The sequence below is a fragment of the Bactrocera tryoni genome, chromosome 1, assembly GCF_016617805.1.
Source record: "Bactrocera tryoni isolate S06 chromosome 1, CSIRO_BtryS06_freeze2, whole genome shotgun sequence".
NCBI lineage: Eukaryota > Metazoa > Arthropoda > Insecta > Diptera > Tephritidae > Bactrocera > Bactrocera tryoni.
This window is the reverse complement of record NC_052499.1, coordinates 18,138,749-18,153,165: the sequence shown is the minus strand read 5'-3', so window position 1 is coordinate 18,153,165 and position 14,417 is coordinate 18,138,749. Positions and strand designations below refer to the sequence as shown.

General features: G+C 34.5%; 1 protein-coding gene across 2 annotated transcripts in view; it reads left to right on the top strand.

Annotated features, from left to right (window-relative positions):
* The first annotated feature begins 5,831 nt into the window (after positions 1 to 5,831).
* Positions 5,832 to 14,417, top strand: part of LOC120775465 (neurofibromin) — a 37,091-nt gene continuing 28,505 nt past the window's right edge. For both annotated transcript variants that reach the window (XM_040105667.1, XM_040105659.1), the window contains exons 1-15: positions 5,832 to 5,958; positions 6,528 to 6,671; positions 6,738 to 7,122; positions 7,189 to 7,327; positions 7,475 to 7,580; positions 7,639 to 8,141; positions 8,247 to 8,568; positions 8,633 to 9,185; positions 9,253 to 9,300; positions 9,371 to 9,464; positions 11,527 to 12,033; positions 12,117 to 12,662; positions 13,228 to 13,362; positions 13,439 to 14,104; positions 14,164 to 14,390. In XM_040105667.1, the coding sequence (XP_039961601.1) occupies positions 5,899 to 5,958; positions 6,528 to 6,671; positions 6,738 to 7,122; positions 7,189 to 7,327; positions 7,475 to 7,580; positions 7,639 to 8,141; positions 8,247 to 8,568; positions 8,633 to 9,185; positions 9,253 to 9,300; positions 9,371 to 9,464; positions 11,527 to 12,033; positions 12,117 to 12,662; positions 13,228 to 13,362; positions 13,439 to 14,104; positions 14,164 to 14,390 (4,435 nt within the window). In that variant the 5' untranslated portion in view covers positions 5,832 to 5,898. The remainder of the gene's footprint in view (positions 5,959 to 6,527; positions 6,672 to 6,737; positions 7,123 to 7,188; positions 7,328 to 7,474; positions 7,581 to 7,638; positions 8,142 to 8,246; positions 8,569 to 8,632; positions 9,186 to 9,252; positions 9,301 to 9,370; positions 9,465 to 11,526; positions 12,034 to 12,116; positions 12,663 to 13,227; positions 13,363 to 13,438; positions 14,105 to 14,163; positions 14,391 to 14,417) is intronic.

Genomic DNA, 14,417 nt, shown 5'->3' with positions numbered 1-14,417 from the left:
TACATATACGAGTATGTACATATACATATAATATGAATAATGAATTGTAAACTATAAAAAACTCAATTTCGACTTTTTTGATGATACGTTGTTCTGCATTTTAGTCGACGATATAGTAGTTATTGAATATGGCAGCCGGTGCCCCGGCGCTTAGACAACATATTACACAGCTGTAAGCTCAAAATCAACTATTGTTAAAAATGATTATAAATTGTTATGATTTAGTTTAAAAAAAAATAAATAAAAACAAGACAAAACTTTAACTTCGAGTACACTGAAGCTATAATACCCTTTACAGACGCATTTCGTATAGCTTATATTATAGTTGTCTGATATGAACAATTTCTTCCGAGATAATACATTACTTTTGACAAAAATGCCACGGTTCATGAGGATATCACGTTATTTCTTCGAATTGAAAAGTTTTGCAAAAACAGATACTTAATCATTCAGTTTGTATGGCAGATATATGCTATCGTGGTCCGATATTGGCGGTGCCCCTCATCAAATTAGCTGCTTCTTGAGCAGAAACGGACGGGGGCAAAATTTTACATCGATGTCTCAAAAACTGAGGTACTAGTCCGCATATATACAGACCGGCGCGCATCAAGCAGATCATTTATATATCGGGTTTTTCAGTAGGAACCATACAAAGGTAGACCGATAGGGACAGCAAACGACGCCATATATTTTCCCACTCCTTTGACATTTCTCTTCAGTAAGGTTTGCCATTTCATCATGGAAGGAATATACGATCCAACAGCGAGTCGAAATTATTAAAATTTACTACCGAAATTCTGAGTTAGTGACCTCAACTTTAAGAGCGCTACGCATCGTCCTATCAGATCAACAATGGAGCGTTTAGTAAAAAATTTGAATCCGCACGCATAGTACAAAATGTTCCCGTGCCAGTGAGACAAAGAAGCGCCCGTAGTATCGAGAATATTGCTACCGCTAGCGCATGAATTTAGGAAGACCCAAATCAGTCTCTCACAAGTTGTTCTCAAGCGGTGAATATCTCCATGACTTTGTTGTGGCGAATCTTCGTATATTCATGAATTGGGCTGAGCAACAACTTAAAAATTATCCGAATTTTTATAGAAAAACCATCTTCAGCTATGAAGCTCATTATTGGTCAGGCAGCAATCCACATGTACTCCATGAGTCACCATTGCATCCCTAAAAAATTACGGTTTGCTGCGGTTTATGGGCCGGCTTCGTCATTGGGCCGTACTTCTTCCGTGATGATCAAAACCGGCACGTTACTGTGAGTGGGCATCGCCACCGCTCTATGATAACTGAAGAATTTTGGCCCGAATAGGATGATATGGACTTGGAATATGTGGTTCCAACAGGACGGCGCCAGCAGCCACACCGCGAATGTCACAACGAAGTTTGGTGAACGTGTTATTTCACGAAATGGCCCAGTCAATTGGCCGCCTCGATGGTGTGATTTGACGCCGTTAGACTATTTCCTGTGGGGTTACGAAAAGTCTATAATCTATGCCAACTAGCGAGCGACGATTGATGAACTTCGTACGAATATCGAACGTGAAATTGCAACAGTATCGACCGATTTATGCCTGAAAACCGTCGAAAATTAAGTACAGCATCTGGACTTCTGCAAGCGTTCCAATGGTGGCCATGTAAAAGAAGTCGAGTTCCATACATAATGGCATCGAATGTACTTTCACAGAAATAAAGTTTCATTGATATCCCAAAACGTTTTTGTTTTAATAAAAAAAAACTTTCGTAGCGGTCTTATTTAAAAACCCGTTACATATCTGTGTATATACTTTATAGGGTCTCCTATTGTTAGCTATTGGACAAGGGTTCTGTTGTATGAAAAGCTTGTATATTAATCAAAATTTACGACCGAAATCTCCTCTGGTTGGAGTTTCCAATCGTTCCAAGCCCATGTCTTGAGGGGTTATATCCACTTTCAAGTCTGCAAAACACGCACTTTCTTGTGAATCCATTTCGAAGAGACATCTTATTTTACAAGCAAATAAAAATAACGTACATTTACAGAATTTAATATAATTTAATAATCGGCGTTTCATTTCGAAAAATTCTGGTTTCCCTTGATCCGGTAGCCCATCTCCAGGACGATCTATTAAAAAAGTTGTCTGGAGCGTGAGAAAATTGTTTTGCTTAAAATCATATTAAATTCAAAAACAAAAAAGAAATATTATTTTACAAAGGATGAATACATGTAATAATCGAAGTAACATCTGTATTTCATTTTTTATAAAAGGTTGACATCCCAAAAAAAGGATTTCTTATATTTAATTTACAATTCAAAGTGGCTTAAGAAGTTCCATGAGTTTCTCGGCTTCAAAACGATTTTTTGTTTTATTGAATTCTAAAACATCTCTAGAATATTGCCCTACTATAAATGCAGAAGTTTACTCGAGTAATAGTTTTAGAGATACAGCCTTGAAAAAATGCGTGCTCGAGTTCAGCAATACAGTCACTTAAAACTTTAAACGGGTTTTTTCGAACTGTTGGTCGGTTGTCAACATTTCTCAAGAACTACTTAAGTGATCTTAATGTCTTCGATGTATAATTCACAAGGTCTTGAGCGAAGAATTTTTTTTGTTTAATTACAACTAATTAAAAAAAAACTTCGACAAATTTTCTCCAAAATTTGCATTTCTTTGTAAAAGAGTCTGCTACATTTCATTTTTCGTTTTTTCCTTCGTCCAAAGCGTATTTTTATGGTCTTTATTAAAAACAGTATTTCTGTCGTTTTACCCCGGATGATCCTATAAGTTCTGCTGTCGACGCGGAGGCGCTTTTTTTCTGAGAAATGTATGTTAATTTCGTATATTAAAAAGCTTTAATATTAAAATAGGTGTTCGAAGAAACTCATGTCTCACAACAACTCACAAAAATTTTATTATTTCGATCTTTCCTCAAACCAAAGTCTCGAAATAGTCGCATTTTTAGTGCAGATTCTTTGAATCGAACCCAACTTTGCAGGTCGGTATGTTGTTCATAATTTTTTTTATCCTAGTATAAAATAACTGCAAATAACATGTGGAGTAGGGTTAATAACTGTGTTCCTGAATAATATTACTCAAGTTTTAAATTAAAAAAATTATGCGATTATTGTGTGTGAAGTCATGCAATTTGTGGTTTATGTGAAGTTATAATTTCATAATTGTGATTAACTTGGAAAAACAAGAATATTGATACCAAGCAATGTAAAATGAAATACTCATTTGTTGATTACAAACTTTTTGCCCAATTTGTTTACCCAGCCAAGTCATTCATCATAAAAGTGTCGATATTTAGATTTTCCTCAATATCCGATCAAGCAAATTCTCGGTGAAATATTTCAATTTGCATATCAATATGGTTATACCGAAGCCCATATTAATTAACGAACAGGGGAATCACATTCGAGCATAGTTCAGTTGACGTCAATTATGGCCAGAATTTACACACTTACATTGTGACAAAAGAGTACCCGGAAATTGTTGTTTAAATTTTTCTAAGTTGGTAGGACTGTCCTTAGTTACTATGCCAAATATACACGCTATCTGTCAACCAGTTTCTTTACAGCAGCTTCTGAAGTCGATACATCTTATGGTACGTTGCGATTTTTACAATAAATAAAAATATCGCACACAGAATGTGTCTCAAATTTTGAATTTCTAACCAAATTTCGTGTACGGAATCGTTACGAATGTTGGAAAAGCCTGCTGAGACGGTCGAGAGATCGTTGAAGAAATGCCTTGTTCTGGACGAGCTTCGAACTCTTGAAGTGATGGTAATATTAAAAAAGTGAAAGTTATGGTGCTTGAAAATCGTCAGGCAAGTGTTAAAGAGAAGGCAAGACAGCTCGTCATCTCTAGCGAGTCCATTCGAAAGATTTTGGTCGATATTTTTCAAAAAGATTACCGTAAATACGTCTCTTTGGACATGCTTTATCGTGCGAATTCCGATACCACATTCATGGAGAGCATTACTGCCAATAAGACATTGGTTTATGAGTTTGATATTCAAACATCGGAATGGAGAGAAAAAAACGATCCGAAACCAAAAAAAAAACCACTCAAAGCCGCTCAGAAATCACCATGGTTGTTTTTTTATTATTCGTGGTTTGGTGCATCATGAATTTGTACCGGATGGATAGAAGATCAATAAGGAGTTCTATTGAGGCGTTTGGGTGAGAACATCCGTCGAAAAAGGCCGGAATTGTGGAAGAACAATTCATGGATTTTACACGATAATAATGAACCATCGCATTGAGCCACCATTTGTGACCAAATTTTAAAGGCAAAAACGCAATGAATACCACCGTATTCACAATATTATGGCTACGTGTGATTTTTTCTTGTTCCCCAAACTAAAATTGCCGCTCCGTGGAACCTGTTTTCAATCGATCGAAGAGAACAAAATAAAAATGACATTTACCATCCCAACGGGGATTGAATTTCCGTTAAAACAACAACAACAACAATAAACAAAATTCGCTGAAAGAGGTCATCCAAAAAGCGCTTATGAAGAGTATTTCAAAGACTGGAAAAATCGTTGGCATAAGTGTATTACATCTGTTCAGTACTGTCCATGAACGACCTCTTACATTACAAACACGGCGACGACTACAAGTCGACAGACCGACGCCAAGCACTACTCATACACTTTCAGACCATTTGTGGTTGATTTCTGGGGTGACTAAATTATTATACTTGAGATCTCAAATGTGGATAAAGATTTTACTAAAACCACTAAGGGTTAGTGAATCAGTGTCAAGCCTATTCGATTATACTTGCCTGACCTCTATAACAGGATTTTGCTTTGTAAACGGCTACTGCAGCAAGTATACTTAAAAACGCAGCTAACAGGCCTAAGTTTACATTTCTGTGAACCACTGTTTAAAATGTTGGGAAGGATTGCTCAAATTGGTGGCAAAAACTGTAAAATTAATAATAAGTAAATGAAGAACAACAGGTTCATTCTAATTTAAAATCTTTAAAACGTTTCTGGATTTTGACATTTCTACATACTATGGTATAGCAATCGGCTATGGCGACTACCGACTTAGGTTCCTGTGGTAGCCGATAGCAAATCGTAATTTATATTTTGGTATACGATTAGCGAATGGGAACTATATTCTTGCTATTATAGAAGTCTATTATAAAAAATTACTCTAAATAAACTAAAAAAAAAAAAAATTGTAACAAAATGTAGTCATCAAAAAAAAAAAAATATGTGAAGACTGATGATATATGCATGTTCAACATACTAGTATTGGAATAAAAGCATATACATACCATCAGATTGCAGAAGCTTGTACCGCCAAAAGTTATCTTGACCTTAACGATATGAAATGATTCAAACGCGTCCCAGTATCCAGTCAGGCGATTTAATAAAGAGATTCAACCTTGTGACTTTTGTTCTTGTCCAACCATGTCTTGTAACAAGCAAAATATGAGTGAATTCCATTTACTTCATCGTCTATGGTTATAGAAAACAATATATTCAGATAGTTGCAAATTCAAAATGAGCAATTTCATGAAATTTACAATAACAGCGGAGAAACAACTTATGATTTCTACTGTCAGCTATTTCTGTAATAGCAACAACTGTTCCACAACCCCACATACTATGAGAATTAAGCAATACATTTTTCAAAGAGAAACATACAAAATTAAAAACTTTAGTTATATTAATATTTGAAAATGTACATTTCAATGGCAAACAATGCAAAATGGCAAGAATTGGCAATGCCGCTGGTGTTATATTGAAATACCCATATGCAATCGCAGCTAAGTTCACAAAGTAAAAATCTGTGAAGCTGAAAACTGTGCAAAAAGTGTGTAGCTCTGCTAATTGGTATAAAAAATGCAGTAAAAAGTGTAAATTAAGAACGGAAACAATATAAAAATGGCGATCCAAAAGCCAGGCGAGTGGGCGAACTCACTTTTAGCCCGTTTCGAAGACCAGGTGAGCGTAAAAGTTGAATTTTCACTCGGTTTCGCCCAGGGGCTCCTGTATAGCTATGCAAAAAAGCTGTCAGAAAATGTCCCTATCGATTGAAAAATTTCCCACTGTGCGAATGCAATAGCAAGAGTGTGCGAATGAAATAGTTGACGTTTGTTATTGTTTTGGGAAATTCATTTGTTTACGTTTTGTTTACACCGGCTAGCGTAGTGGTTGGGGGAGATTATGAATGAGATTGGATTATACACACAAAGTTTATGAATGAATTGCAATTGGTAATGTAAATGAAAAGTGAAAGTAGGGAAATTTTATCGTAACGCCACTAGTTGCAGCGCATGAATGACAGAACAAATGAATGATTTTACGTTACACTGAACTAGTGAGTTAGGGAATGCGTACGCAAATTGTGGGAAATTTGGTAGTGTATTGGATTGTTATTTATTTTGGTTTTCAATAATTTCATAGGTATCTGTTTTATTATCGTTATATCAATGAAATTTTAATATGTAAATAAATATTCAGTTATTAGATAATTATCATAGTTACTTTTTTCATATAATTCCTTAATATAGCTGCCCAATAAAATTGGTTTGCATGGCACCCAAGCGCGCTTGAGTCAGGATCAGCTGACGGCCTGTCTCATACAAATTTCGCGTTATCGCTTCTCACTAGTTATATCTGGACTCACCAAAATGCTGCAACGAGTTAATGAAGCGGTAAATTTCCTAATATTTAATATTTTAACTTTAATTGTAACCATTTTTCTTAAATTTCTTTTACAGTCTATGCAAAACCGTCACGACGCTGAGCGTTGTTATTTTGAATCACTAGTCATTATATTAACAACTCTGGAACGTTGTTTGGCTAATCAGACAAAGGATACGGCACGTTTTGAGGAAGCAATGAATGTTAAACTACTTTTACGCGAAATTTCGCAATTCATCGATGTACAGAGTGATAATAATCCAAATGCAGCGCAGCTGAAAGCTATTGCGTCAAGAGTGCTTTTCGGACTTTCACAAAATCATTTTTCAGCTGTATTTAATCGCATATCAGCGCGCATACAAGAGTTGATCACATGCTCAGATGAGAATCCCGACTGTTGTGACATTGAATTAATACAACATATTGACATGGACATAAATAAATTAACCAAACTTTTGCAAGGTGAAAAATAATTTGCTAATTATGACGTCTCACTTTACTTCTTAAACTATTTTTTTTAACAATTAGTGACCAAGTCAAGATCGAAGAAAGCGCCGCCTTTGATTTTGCTGCATTCGCTAGAGAAAGCCATTTGGAACTGGATTGAATACCATCCACATGAATTTCAGGATTTGCAACGCGGCATTGCCACCAAAGATATTTCAAGGTACAAAAATGTCATATTTAAGACTTTATAACGTGAACAGAGTTCATTATGTACGCCATGAGTAACTTGAAAGTGGTATTATAGCTTCGGTGGAGCCGAAGTTAACATTTTTTCTTGTTTCCACTTAACCTTTTGTTATATTTTCAGCTGCTGGGAAACATTGCTGGAATTTGTTGAAGCATATAAAGCAGAAAATAAGAAGAACAAGACAACCGTCTGGCCATTACAAATGCTATTGCTTATACTAAATCCCGTAAGTTCGCATTTTCTGTCAGCATTTAAGAACAAAAACTAATTTTTTCCCAATATAGAGCTGCTTAGAAGCCACCGTCAATGAATTACAACAATCTGAAAAGGAGAAGGATAAAGAAAAATACAGAGATAAAGATAAAACGTCATTAACGCAAAACTCTGCGCAAACTGCACGTGACAAAGAGCAATCTGCTAAGCAGTTTATTGAGGGTATTAAACGTGGCTTGGGGCCACACTCACCCTCAAAGCAGGTCACTGAGTATGCTGCTATTGCTTGTGTAAAACTATGCAAAGCCTCAACATATGTCAATAACAACGATTCGAATAATGTGCTCTTCAAATTAGTGCAATATGTCATTAATGATTTGAAAGCTTTGCTTTTTAATCCGGTCAAGCCATTTTCGCGTGGCCAGGCGTACAACTATGCTGATATTGAGCTTATGATCGACTGTTGGGTTTCACTATTTCGCATAAATCCCCATAATATCGACACATTGAAGGTCTGCCTCAATTTGTCTTCACCGCAGGCGTATCATTTTGTAATTGTCTGCTCTTTGCTGAGGTAAATAATAATATACTCAAGAAATAAAAAAATATGTGTTTTTTTTTTGGTTTCACCCTAATACACATATTTTATAAACTTACTATAATTTCTTGTTTTCTACAGATTAACACACATACACGTGGATTTTCGTCTACAAAATAAAAACTGTTTCCGCACCATCCATCAGCCAATACTATCTTGGTGGGCCAAAACCAATGTTGTACACTATCGTTCTGCAGAATTGCGCGCACTCTTCACCGATACCTTGAATAAAGCCACTCAGGGTTATATTGCGCATACGCCACTGCGTATGATAACATCGCTGACGCTGAAATCGAAAGATACGCAGAAAGGCTTGACGCGTTCCGAAGAGGGACCTGCACACAAAATGTTGCTGCTCCTCTTGGTTCGGCTTATACACGCTGACCCGATGTTACTTTTAAATGTAGTTGCAAACGTATTTTTTTTTTTAGAATTTTTTTATTATATAAATTTCTCGCTACTTCTAGACACAAGGCAAAGTGGCACATGAAATGCAAAGTTCCTCGCTCGAGCTCATCAATGGTCTGGTGAGTCTCGTGCACCAACCCACCATGCCCGATGTGGCGCAGGAAGCTATGGAGGCATTACTAGCTTTACACTCATACGATAAAATCGAATTGTGGAATCCACAGGCGCCAATGAATTGTTTTTGGGATGTCAGTTCGCAAGTGCTGTTTTCGATTTCGCAAAAACTAATACAACACCAGATTGCCAACTATACGGATGTGCTGAAATGGATGCGTGGCATACTGAGTTGTCGCAATGACTATCTGCAGCGGCACAAGAAGTACGCACTGGTCGGTCATGAGCTGCAGATCTGCCGTCAGGCGCGCATTAAACTGGAAGTGGTGTTCTTCATGTATCTGTGGTCAGTCGATTTGGATGCAGTGCTCACGTCCCTCTCCTGCTTTGGTCTCTTATGCCAAGAGTCGGATATTTTGTTGACAGCAGATGATTCGGCGACTGTGCTACCTGTTGCGAATTATCAAATATATCAGGAGCTGACGCAATTGGCAAGCTGTGAGTGTTGCAATAATATTTTTATAAATAAGTACAAATGAAAATAAATTATTTCTGCTTATTACAGCGGACACGCGCATATGTTTTTATGAAACTAATCATGGCAATGCTTACAGTGAGTGCACTAGTGCAATATATTTTAAAGACCTTTTGATTTTATTTAAATTTTTTTGTAATGATTCTAGACCGTCTGGCTCTACAACGACGTATGATGAATTTGTTGCGCAAAATCGAGCACTGTGTTGATGGCGTACAAACAGCGTGGGAGGAAACCTTTAGGTATTATAGCATTTTTGTATTTTAAAGATATTTAAATTCTTATTTTTTTAAGTTAAATTTTTAACTAACTTTTTTGGTAAAAATAAATAATTTTATTTTAAATTAGTAGTTTTTTATACAAATATCATACTTTTTTTATACAAATATCATATTTTTTTTATTTTTACAATTTTTTTTTTATTCCTACCAGTTTTTTTTTAATCCTTACTATTTTTTTACTATTTATTTTATAATTTTTTAATGGATTTTGTTTTCTAAAATAGTATTTTTTTGTCGAAACCACAAGTTACTACAAATAAATTATTTTATTTTAAAATACAAAACTCTTTAAATGATAAATTTGAGTAATAATTTGCCTTAGATAAATATTATTTATGTGTCAAAAAAATTTTTAATTAATTTTTTAAATTAAATTTTATTTCCAAAAAAAATTTTAATGTTTTTTTTAAATTTTCAACTTTTTTTTAATTTTTAATATTTTTTTAATTTTTAATATTTTTTTAATTTTAATATTTTTTTAATTTTTAATATTTTTTTTTAATTTTAATATATTTTTTTTAATTTTAATATTTTTTTTTTTAATTTTTAATATTTTCATTTTAATTTTTTTTTTTTTTTTAATTTTTTTTTTTTAATTTTATATTTTTATTTTTTTTAATTTTGTTTTTTTTTCAAAAAAATTGTAATGGATTTTTTATATACATACATATATACATACATATGTACATACATATGCATGTAGCTGTTATATTGCTTTCAAAACATCTAACAATTTGCTTTATATAAATGTTCTTTACTTAATTTTAAATCAAAAGTTATTTCAAAATAATTCTCTTTCGAAAAATACTGATTCTTTTTAAATATTTCTAATTTTAAATAACATTTTTGGACTAAAAAACCTACTTTATTTGCAATTTTAAATTTTTTAATAGTCTTTATTCATTTATATAGGTATTTATTATTTTTTTACAAAATATAAATATTTTTTTTAGAAAATTCACAATTTTTAAAATAATTTCATAAAATTCAAATAATTTTAATTTTTCTTACAAAATGCATATCTACATACATACATACATATACATACATATATTTTTTGTTTTCACAAAAGTCAAATATATTTTTTGCGAAATTCAAATATTTTTTGTTTGACAAAAATTTTAAATATGTTTTTTTTTTTTACAAAATTTCAAATATTTTTCTTTTTTACAAAATTCACATATTTTTAAATTTTGTTTTACAAAATTCACTTTTTTTCAAATATTTTTATTTTTACAAAATTCATATATTTTTAATTTTTTATTTTTTATTTTCACAAAAATTAAATAATTTGTTTATTAAATTCCAATTTATTTTTTTACAAAAAAATTGTAAAAATAAATTAAAATTGAATATTTGTATAAAAAAATACTACTCTAAAATAAAATAGTTTATTTTTACCAAAAAAGTTAGTTAAAAATTTAATTTAAAAAAGTAAGAATTTAAATATCTTACTTTTAAATATTTTTTTACAGATTTCGATTTTTTTAAGGCAAATATTTTTTTGCACAAATTTGAAAATTTTTTACAAAAATTTGAATATTTTTTATTACAAAATTCAAATATTTTTTTGATTTACGAAATTTTTAATATTTTTTTTTACAAAATTCACATACATACATACATACATATGTATGTATTTTTAAATGTTCTTTGACAAGATTCAAATATTTTAAATTTTTTTTGCACAATTTAAATTTTTTTTCAAAATCTAAATATTTTCAAAATTTCAAATAAATTTTGTTTTCTCAAAATTAAAGCTTTTTTCCAAAGCGCAAATATATTTTTTTTACAAAATTTCAATATTATTGTTTTTGTTTTTATTTAAATATTTTTGGTTACAAAATTCAAATATTCGAATTTATTGATATTTAATAAATTTATTGTTAATAATTTTAATGTTAATTAATCAATAATTCGAATAAATATTATGCATACATACATATGTATGTATGTATGTTATTTAAATAGTTTTCGAAGAACCCATTTGTCTACTTTATCGATTCTTTCATTTTCACTGCAGAAATTGGGAACTCACCAGCAAAGTATTACAAACATATCCCAAATATAAAAGTGACGATGTGCAAGCAGAGCTCTTCCATCGTGGCGTTGGCAAGCGTCGCGCAAGTCATCAAAGTTCGGAACATGATTTAGAGGAACACATCACCGAATGGGCCAACATGACATGGTTTCTGCTAACACTTGGCGGCGTGTGTCTGCAAAAGCGTTTGTCTTCGCGTTGGAAGCAAATGCAATTACAAAATAATACCGCAACTGCTGGTTCCAGTAGCGGTATGCCTGCGACGAGCAATCTCCTGCAGTCGCACAACAGTTTGGCACAATCGCAGAACACCTTAGCAGCGTCCGGCAGTTTGACTTCGATCTCCACAATACCAGCTGTCTCGCTGTATTCGCTCTACTCATGCTCCACAAGTTCCGGACGTGGTTCTCTACTGCATCCCAGCACCATATCATTGACTACGATAGTGCCGGTGCCGCAGCAAGATTTGCAATACTGTCCGGTGTCACAGTGAGTATTCGTTGTTGAACAAATTCGTATAAAACAATTATTTAATTATTTTTAATCGCTTTTCCTTACCGCAACACACACAGATTCATCGGTCAGTTGTTACGCTTGTTGGTGTGCAATAACGAAAAAATCGGTTCGAATATACAGAAGAATGTGAAAGATTTAATTTCGGAAGAAATGACACCACAACTCTATCCCATAGTTTTCGATCAAATACGTTCGATAGTTGAGAAATTTTTCGATCAACAGGGGCAAGTGAACGTCTCCGAAATCAATACCGCCTTCATCGACCACATTATACACATAATGATTTCGATATTGAGCCCACGACCCGTGAAAGATCCGAATAATGAGCAAGTCGCTGCTTCCGAGTACCTGAGCGTGACGAGCATTGAAGGCATGATGCTGGGCATTGTGCGTTATATGCGTCATCGCGAAATGACTGTATCAGGGATACGCGCCAAAGTGCGCGTTTGTAATTTGGTAGAGATAATGATAAAACGTCGCGACGATTTAGCTTTTCGGCAAGAAATGAAATTTCGCAACAAATTAGTGGAATACTTAAGCGATTGGGTTATGGGCACCTCACACCAAATAGTACCGACAGCCAACGAACCGCCGCCAGCAAAGTGAGTAGCATAAATTTATTTTGAGACTTAAATTCAGCAAACACAAGGCATAATAGAGTGCCGAATTTCGTAAAGATATCTCGTCGTATAAAAAAGTTTTCCATAATAAGATTAAATTTTCATCGACCAGTTTGTGTGGGAGCTATAGACTACAGTGTTCCGATCTGAGCAATTTCTTCGGAGATTATATAGTTGTCTTGGACAATAATTCTTGATGAATTTCGTAAAGATATCTCGTCAAACAAAAAAGTTTCCCATACTAGGACTGCATTTGGATCGATCAGTTTGCTTGAGAGCTATTTGCTAGGGTTGACCGATCAAACCAATTTCTTCGGAGATTGTACCGTTGCTTTGGGCAATAATTCATGCCGAATTTCGTAAAGATATCTCGTTCGGTGCAGTGGACTCTTGCTAGCTTGAAAATTGTAAGGATTCAAGTGAACTTTAGAGCAAATACCTAGACGCCAGATTAACTGACAACTTGAACTCATACGATTTTTTTACTACAAGCAAAAAAAATACGCTTTTATTTCTGGTTACATATTTCTTCTTCCTAATTTTTTAGTCCCGCTGAAATATTCCGTGAACTCGATATAGCTTGCATGGAAGCTGTCGCCGCTTTGCTACGTGGACTACCTTTGCAACCCGAGGAATCCGATCGTGGCGATTTGATGGACGCGAAGAGCGCATTATTCCTCAAGTATAATACAAACACACAGAATCCACATTGCCTTCAAACATTTACACAACTTGTTTTTGTTTTTTACATATTTCAGATACTTCACGCTTTTCATGAATCTCCTAAACGACTGCATTGATAGCACTGAGGCAGAAAAAGAGCTAAGTAATCCACCACTACTCCCACCGCATCCGGCTGTTAATGGCCGATTGGGCATGTTACGCTTTAACACCATACAGGCGATGTCAAACTTGCTCGGCGCCAACATCGACTCGGGTCTGACGCATTCCATCGATCTTGGCTACAATCCCGATTTACAAACACGCGCCTCCTTTATGGAAGTGCTTACGCGCATCTTGAAGCAAGGCACCGAATTCGATACGCTCGCCGAGACTGTGCTGGCCGATCGATTTGAGCAGCTGGTCCAATTAGTTACAATGATTAGCGATAAGGGTGAGCTGCCTATAGCGATGGCATTGGCTAATGTAGTGACCACTTCACAAATGGATGAATTGGCACGTGTGCTGGTAACACTATTCGATGCCAAGCATCTGCTCTCACCGCTCTTGTGGAACATGTTCTATCGCGAAGTCGAAATATCCGAATGCATGTCGACACTCTTTCGCGGCAATTCGCTTGGTAGTAAAATAATGGCATTTTGCTTTAAAATTTACGGTGCAAGCTATTTGCAAAACTTGTTGGAGCCGCTAATACGACCGTTACTCGATGATCAGACCACTAGCTATGAGGTGGATCCGGCTAGGTGAGTAATATTGTTGAAGTTAGTAAATATTTTGATTGCCTGCAAATTTATTCCCACAGACTCGAGCCCGGTGAAGACTTGGAACGCAATAAAGAGAACCTAATATCGCTCACCAGAGTCTTCTTTGAAGCGATACTCAATTCAGTGGATCGTTTTCCCTCACAGCTGCGCTCAATGTGTCACTGCCTCTATCAGGTGTTGAGCAAACGCTTTCCCACTGTCTTGCAAACCAATATTGGCGCAGTGGGCACTGTGATCTTTCTACGCTTTATAAATCCAGCTATTGGTGAGTATTTTTAAACAAAAAGAAGAA